The following is an 8,734-nucleotide window of genomic DNA, read 5'->3' as shown; positions in this document are numbered from 1 at the left end:
GCATCAAAGAACAAAAAATCATATCATTGTAAATGAGGGTGAATTCAGAGTGGAGACCCAAAGACAATCTGTAGGCAACTGGACACCCCCTACTGAAGGGTCACGGGGAGGAGATGAGCCAGTCAGGGTGCAGGGTAGCAACAATGAAACATACAACTTTCCTCTAACTTCTTAAATGCTTACTCCTCCCACTGTCAGGATCCCAATTCTATCTTAAAAATCTGGCTAGACCAGAGGATGCACACTGGTACAGATAGGAACTGGAAACACAGGGAATCCAGGACATATGACCCCTTGAGGACCAGTGGTGAGAGAGTGGCGATACCTGGAGGGAACCAATTACAAATATCTACATATAACCTCCTCCCTGGGGGATGGACAACAGAACAGTGGGTGAAGGGAGATGTTAGACAGTGTAAGATATGAAATAATAATAATTTATAAATTATCAAGGGATCATGAGGGGGGCAGCAGAGAGGGAGGGGGGAAATGAGGAGCTGATATTAAGGGCTCAAGTAGAATGCAAATGTTTGAGAATGATGATGACAACAAATGTACAAATGTGCTTGACACATGGATGGATGTATGGATTGTGATAAGAATTGTACGAGTCCCCAATAAAATTATTTAAAAAAACAATTTCTGCCTTGAAGTGGAAATTTTAACAAGTCACATCACTGTCAGACAACCCCCTCCTCTGTATTACCTAACTGGCCTTTGAGGTCATTGGGCTTTGCCACCCTGCTTTGTAGGTCTAAAATATTGTGGGTGACAAGGGCTGGCTGGACTGGAAGTCAAGAGACAAGGATCTCAGGCCTGCATTTAGAAAAATCTCTATGCCTCAGAATGGAGCATAGAGGGAAGGGGGAAGGAATGAAGCCAATGATTATAAGGAAGAAGCTACAGTAAGTCTCCAAACAGAAAGTGATGCTAGATTAAATGAGGTCTCTGACACTGACCTTCCCTTGAACCTTGCCTCCTGACACTCAGTCTGGCCAAACCCATCACCATGGAGCCCTGGACAAAGTAGAATCTTGTATTGAAATCTCAATCTGCCAGTTAGAGATCATTTTAGTATCATAGTTCTCAAACTCCAATGTCTATCAGAATCAACTGAAGATTCCTGAAAACCAAGACTGCTGGGCTGTGCTCAGAGTTTGTGATTGAGTAGGTATGAGATAGAGACAATAATTACATTTCTAAGAAGTTCCAGGTAATTCTGGGTCTGCTGGTCTGGCCAGCACACATTGAGAACCACTGGATTGCAGCCATTGCAGAAAGCATCACTTTCTGTTTGGAGACTTGGCTGTACACTAGAACCCCTGGAAGAGTTAAAAAAGTGCTTGGAGATGGGTATCTGAATTTTTTTTTTTTAACTCTTCCAGGGGTTCTAGTGTACAGCCAAGTCTCTTACAAGGTAGGACTCAGGAGATGGTAGTTTAAAGAATTCCCAGTAGATCGCAGCACTGAGCTAAGTTTGTGAACTACTATAGAAACTCATGGATGACATTACCCAGTGCTACCAGTTCCAATTTATGGCTTTCCAACTGTAAAACACTATGATCAGATTTAAATGTTCTTAATCTGATTGAAGGACCCACTGTTACTGCGGATTAGGCATTGGGCTGCTAACTGCAAGTTCAACAGTACAGACCCACCACTGCTCATGGGAGAGAAAAGAGACAGTCTGCTCCCTAAAGATTGACAGCCTAAAGATTGACAGCCTCGAGCTGTCACCATCACTAGGAGCTGGACGCGACTCCATGAACGTGCACTTGATGGTTGGTGGGTTCCAAAAATAGAGTTGGGAAATGTTTGAAGATAGTCCCCTGCAAAATAGATAGATGAGGAAACCGAGGCCCTGTCCCTTACCCTAGAACCTTTCCACTCCTCAGTTTCTAGACTGAAATCTTGAGTTTAGTGAGGCAATCAATGTCATTTCCAGAGTCCTTCTAAATAGCCCTAGTGATGAAGTGGCTAAAGTACACAATCTTTAGACACCTTTAAGGCCTATAACTGAACCCAAAGGTCAACTTTCAACCAAGTAATAGGCCAATAGAGTACACAATACCAGAGAAGAAGGTACAATGAGTACATTGTGTTGTTTGAATTGATATTTTCTAACTGATATCTACATTGTCATATCAATTGCAATTGTTGCACAGGACAGAAACAAAATACATGATTAAAGGGTTTATTAAGGAAGTTACAAGCTATAATGCAGTGAGAAATGTTTAGGGTTGAGTTGTTTACCAGGACAAGTTACAGGTTTTTTCAGATCTGCTAGTAAGTGCTCAGAGGGCATTTGCTCAAAGCCTCAACTCAAAGGCATTCAGCTCAAAGGCATTCAGCTGGGTCAGCAAACCCAGCTCCCTGAGTTAAGTGCCCAGAAGCACGCCACGCCAGTAATCCTTAGTTTAAAGGCACTCAGCTCCACTTCTGTGGGTCAATAAGCCCAACTTCCCATCTTAAGTGTCCAGAGGTACCCCACTCTGAAAGCCAGTCTCCCCACAAACGCAATCAGCTTTACTTGCTCTGGGGGTTGGGAAGTCCATCACTCGGTTCTATTCTTTGGCTTCTGGTTCTGCCGCTCGCTGCTCCTCTGATGCTGTAGCTGTCTTCTGGATCCAGGAGAGTCACTGCATAGGGAGCACAGGCCCAGAGGTTGTGCTCCACTCCTGGCTTGTAATGAGACCCCTCCTCCTGCTGCTCAGAGGGCTCATTTTATACACAGCAGCAGGGCATGCCAGGGAATCCTATTTCCAGTTACTCACAGGTGAACCCATCAGTATCTTCCACACCTTCTTAGCAGACCCATGCAGGGAAAGGTCATTTGGTGAGAATTGGAGACTGCCTAGAGAAGCCACATTATAAAATTCACTGCCCCTGCACATTCAACTATACAAGACCAAGGGGCAGCATTTACCCACAAGCAAGGCATAGAAGGCAGGAATGAGCAGGAAAGCCAGATACATGGAAGCATGAGCCCAGGAGGGAAGTGGGAAGAGCACAATTACACTGAGGAAACTGCAACGAATGTCATAAAGCAAGTTGTGTATAAATTGTTGAATGAAAAATAAATTTGCTATGTACTTTTTCAGCCACACTACAGTAAAAAGTGAAAAACAAAAGAAAAGAAAAGGGAATGTATAATTTGGCAATTAGGGTGATAGTTGAACCACAGGATGAACATAATTAATGTCATAGAACTTCACACATGGAGACTGTTGAAATGTTGACTGTTTTGTTTCATATCTATGTACCGCAATAAAAATGTAGTTTAAAAAATAAAAATTAACCTATGACCGTATGGCCACCTATAAAGATACAAAATGTGAATAGAAAGTAATTTAAAAATAAAAAGAAATATATGAGCTCTAGCTGTGGATCAAAATGATGCTGTTACTCTACATTTCTTTGTGGATCAGGAACGTGGACTTCTCGTACAATACATGCAGTGGATCCTGAGTTCTGGAAGCTGAGTGTGCAAGGAAAGAAATGATGCAGTCACAAGAAAGACAACCACAGTAGTGAAGGAACACAGACCCCTGTCCCACAAGTAAGAAAATAGGGAAAGTAGGTTTTCCTTCTAATATCTGAAGGGTTACCAAGTAGATGATAAATTAGACAATGAGTTCCTGTCGGTCCAGTAGACAGATGGTATCTGAAGACAGATTTTGTTTGTAAGTATTTGTAAATCTCAGAACTGTCCTGAGACTGCATGGACCCTTATGGGGTGATGGTGAGTGCTCCATCACTGGAAGTATCTGAATGTATTGTGGGGCATCAGTCAGCAGTGACACTGCAAAACAGATGGAAGCACAGAGGAGAAGAAGGTGCGGCGTCTGAAGTACCTTTCACTATGAGGCAAGCAAGATTCAGTCAATGAAATCACGGGGGTAGGTAGGGCTTCTTAAAAAATAATCATGCCATATCACATCCTGATATTTATTGTGACATCTCATATCACCACGCCCACCCTAATCCTAAGAAAAGTCACGTGCTAGAGTGTGAACATGCCATCTTCGTCCTCCCTTCCAAGTTGTATGTCGCTGAGGACATTTTTACTTTCTCCAGTGTTGGCCAGTCTGTAAAGAGAAAGAGAAGACTGATCGCCAAGAAAACTCCCAGACTAAGAGGAATAAACATAAAAACTGCTGAATTAAAAAAAAGTGACTAGTGCTAAAAGGTGTAAAAAAGGGTTGCCGTATCTATCACAGGTCCTTAATTTCATAGATAGGAAAACTGGGGTCATGGGAGATAAAGGTTAATCTATTATAATTCAAATATCTGAAGTAGGAGAATAGAAGGTAATTGTGTAACTGTGTTGTTTACCAAAGGTGTTTTCAAGCATGGCCTTGGGAAGTCACCTCACTGCACCTCGGTTTCCCTACGTGTTAACCTTTCCTTGTTAATAAAAACAGTGGTATCGTTGCAATTATCAAGGGAAGGGAGAATGTTCATCCACGGGTTGTACAAAGATATTTCTTTTTCAAAATGCCTATAGAACAAGGCGGATGTCCCAATGCCCTTCCAGAGACTCCTCACTATTGTCAAACACAAGCATAAAACTCGACTTCGATGGACAAACGGGGCAGAGGAGCCCAAGCAAGGGATGACTGTCTGCAGGTCGTTCCTTTCTCCATGCTGCCCGCGGCTTCCCCCGGGAACTCCCAGTTCCTCATGTCATTTTAAAGGTGACCCAATTTTAAACCCAAGAGACTCTAACAGACAACTTGCACCACGTCACAGACAGCTGTTGCACCTTCTCCTTTTTGTAGGCCACACTTTTATTAATGCAGCAAGACTTAATATTTGCATTCTGGACAGACGTGGCACACGAACAGAGAGGTTAGTAGAAGATACATCTCCACACCTTTATCACCTCTCATGCCACATAGCTCCAACCTTGTGTTTAATCAAAACACAAGCATAAGTCATTAAATCACTGAGTGGTATCTAATCATTTGTAACCGCCTGTATAGTCATTACAATGATCATTCATGCAAGATAAATTACCTTGTGTGTTTCTGCAAACAGGTGGTTCTCATGACTTTCCCTGAAAAGACAAGTGGCGTACAGGGTTAGAACACGTGAATACTGGGGGAAGCGGGAAGCTGCCTTGCAAAAACAACTGCTGGCCCAGAGGTGAGAAGTTACAGACTGGCTTTGGCAATAAAAAACGCCATTTCTTCTCTCAGCTCATAGGATGCTTCTGGCAAATGATTTCTTCTTGGGCTCCCTGAGAAATCCTTAGGTGGTTTAAAAGGTTAAGCATTCAGCTGCGAGCAGAAAAGTTGGTGATTTGAATTCACTGAGAGGTTCCTTGGAAGGCAGGCCTGGCATCTCCTTCTGAGAGGCCATCATCTTAAAAGTCTTACGGAGGAGTTGCTATGAGTAGAAATCAAACCAACTAACAGGGCGTTAGGGAGGGCCCAACTATTGCTAAGTTGTTCAGAATTTGCAGGCAGTGGTGCTAAGCTGTTCGACTTGTTAGTTATTTATTCACTCAGAACTTAAGTATTCCGTTGGGTTTTAAAACACATTTTTTTGGTATGTGAGTCCCATCTGGGATTTTCCCAACTATAACCTGTGTCTTTGTATAAAGTTTTATAGTAGATTTACAGAACGTTGTAAATTTCTCTTTCAATATTTACCTGGGATAGATAAATGTTACAATTTACTCGGTAAGTAAAATAGAATTGTTATAAAAGCATAGAAACCTTTATTAAACAAAAATACCAAAGTGTGAAGCTACCGTTTCTTAACCTGTCTCCCCTCTCGGTCTGAAGGCAGGGTTTCCTTGTCTTTAACACGTGCCGGCAGGACTCTGTGCTGTTCTCTTTAGACCACATCATAATGGCAGTCTTGGCACCCTCGAGGGTCTGAAGCCATGTTTCTGTTCAAACGTCTTTGAGTTTGGGCCACAAACAGATGGCTGAAGATCAGGGTTGTAAGGTGGATAGGGGAAGGTCTCCCAGAGAAATCGTCATACAGCAGTCCTCGCTAATCTCCCCCAATGAGCAAGTACATTGTCAGAATGGGGGGGAATTCCTTGGCACAACTTTTCCGGCCTTTTTCTAATCAATACAGGTTCATTTTTCTTAAAATTTGGTCATAATAAGTCCTATGTTCATTTTGAAGTCTTTTAAGAAAATATGTCAAGACCGTCCACTATAGAGTCCCCACCCCACAAAACAAAACAAAAAACCCATAATCATACATTTGAGCTGGCATCTCTACCTTGAATTTAATTGGTCCAGCAGATTCCCCTAGAAGTCCCTGTTTTTATTGGATCTACTTTCTGAAGGCACTCTAAGGAGTCTAAGACAAGTGTATTACTGAGGGGCCTTGTATCCAGCCATCCCCTGATTGCAGAAATATGTGTAAACACAGTTTTTTGGAATGCCCATGCATGTGTGACTTGAACCCTAGGAGCAAAACCTTTTGACCAACTCTGGACCAACTACTGTTGCTCAAACCAGCTCTTATGGTCACTAAGTTTATTCCTCACTTAGTACCTTGAGGAGTCCCTGGATGGTGCTTATGGGTGCTTAACGTGCTCAGTTGATAAGCAAAGATTGGAGGTCCAAGTAAACCCAGAGACATCTCCAAAGATATGTCTGATGATCTACTTCCTAAAACTCAGTCACTGACCATCCTTGGGAGCACAGTTCTACTCTGACACATGTGGGGCCACATGGTCCAATGTAGTGCCTTAAAACAGCTGGTCATGACCACAAAACAATGTTTCTTCATTTTAAAGAAAATTTGATGTCATGTGCCTATAAACTGTAAACCCTAGTCCCTGGCTCATTTTTGCCGGATTTTCTAAATTTGGGGGGGGGTAAGGGGGTGGGTACTAAGCCAAGAACCAGTTTGAGCATCTAAGAAAATTATGAACCCTGACCCTTGATAAATTCAGATATAAACCTGCCAGCGCTTTTGCGCATGATTATAAAGGATTCACTTGTCCCTGAAGTCCCCTTGTAGACTCACCTTGAGACACCTGTTTTATGGAAACAAAGAAAACCAAGGTCTTTCAAGGTTGTCTTCCCTCATCCAGAGTTGCCTCAGCATTAGGAGAGTGATGTTAATAGTGCTTTCCATGTAACGAGCATGAAAAGAAGACACAGCACACCGCAAGTGTGGAGCAGCAAGATGCCACAGAGTTGTTGCCAACTGCCACTGAGTCAGCCCCCGATTCATGGGAATCTTATGTACAGGGAAACGACGCGCTGTCCTGCAGCAACCCCATGATTGGTTGGTTGCAGATCTGACCCTTGTGACCCAAAGGGTTTTTAATAGCTGATTTGGGAGAGTAGATGACTAGGTCTTCCTTCCTGACCCATCGTAATCTGGAAGCTGTTTTGAAAGGTATTCCGTGTCATAGTAATCTGCAAACTCCAATGCCTGACAAGGAGTGACTGCACAAATACATTGGCCAAGAATTGAACCAAGCCCCCCCCACACACACACACATAAGCAACATGATGATTCTACCACTCTCCTCTTTGGGCAAAGAGTAAATGCCCCATGGTCAAAATTGTTCTTCCATAAAGCATTTGTACCTTATGGGAAATGAGTTATGTTGTAGATCAGGATGGCGAGTTTTAAAAAGGTCAGGAAGCAGAAACTAACCATGGCTAAGTCTTCCTGCAAGTCACCATGGCTCCATCCTACCTGGTCTTGGCTTCCTTACCTCGCAGGAGAAACCCTAGAAGCAACACCAATGCCACGAATCCAATGCAGGGAATGATGATTATCAGCAGGTCAGACATTGTCATCTGTTGAAACACAGCGAAGGTGACTATCACTCATTTCTGAACATCAGCATTGTAAGAATCGCGCATCCCAGTAAAACTTTTGAATCACTAGTATCAGCAAACATTTTAGCACCATTCACACAATATACCACAATATCAACACAAAGCCAATCTTAAAAATTCCAGAAGATCTCTGAAAATCTTAGCAATTTTATCCATACCCCCAAATTCATTACATCCTAAGTATGAAGTACAATATATGTTGCTGTGAGGCTTAGGACTCTGAAGGCAAAAAATAATTGTGTGGCAAATGTTAATCAGCAAATGAATGGATAAACTGTGTATCATATGTATACGTTGTGTAGCATATATATACATATATATGGTAATACATATCTATATCATGGAAATGAAGTTCTGATAGATGTTACAACATGGATAAACCTTGAGAATATTATGCTGGGAAAAATAAATCAGATACACAAAAAATAAATATTGTGCTATCTCACTTATATGAAATAGAATAGGTAAATGCATAGAGATAGAAGTACGAGGGGGCAGGCAAAAAAAACCCAGAATTCTTTTTTCAGTGATATATATTTAAACTGTTTTTACAAAACAACCTTATCACCTTCAAAGTACACTCCATTATACTTAATACATTTGTCAACTCTGCAATTCCATTCTTGGAAACAATTTTCAAATGCATCCTGTTTGGATGGCTGACAGCACCTCCCTCATTTTTTTTTCTTCACTACTTCTACATCATCAAATTGCTGTCCTTTCCATCTACATATGTAAATATATTTAGATATAACAATAGGGAAATAGATCTATGTACATATATTTATGTGTTAAGCATTAAGGTAGCAGATGGACATTGGGTCTCCACTCAAGTACTCCCTCAATGCCAAAACACTTTGCTCTAACAACCTGGCATTCCATGATGCTCAGCTTACTGACACAAT

The 8,734-nt window shown here is 41.9% G+C and overlaps 1 protein-coding gene across 1 annotated transcript in view; it reads right to left on the bottom strand.

Moving 5' to 3' along the window:
• Positions 1-3,934: 3,934 nt before the first annotated feature.
• The window catches only part of TIMD4 (T cell immunoglobulin and mucin domain containing 4), a 66,384-nt gene continuing 61,584 nt past the window's right edge, over positions 3,935-8,734 (bottom strand). Inside the window, exons 7-9 of the mRNA XM_045284705.1 lie at positions 7,703-7,787; positions 5,020-5,059; positions 3,935-4,088 (exon numbers count right to left, since the gene is read on the bottom strand). Coding sequence (XP_045140640.1) covers positions 4,004-4,088; positions 5,020-5,059; positions 7,703-7,787 — 210 coding nt within the window. The 3' untranslated portion in view covers positions 3,935-4,003. The remainder of the gene's footprint in view (positions 4,089-5,019; positions 5,060-7,702; positions 7,788-8,734) is intronic.

The sequence above is a fragment of the Echinops telfairi genome, unplaced genomic scaffold (genome assembly GCF_000313985.2).
Source record: "Echinops telfairi isolate 266 unplaced genomic scaffold, ASM31398v2 ScPeMD7_7469;HRSCAF=8507_0, whole genome shotgun sequence".
In the NCBI taxonomy this organism is placed as follows: domain Eukaryota; kingdom Metazoa; phylum Chordata; class Mammalia; order Afrosoricida; family Tenrecidae; genus Echinops; species Echinops telfairi.
The sequence above is the reverse complement of the archived record's forward strand: the minus strand, read 5'-3'. Positions and strand labels throughout refer to the sequence as shown.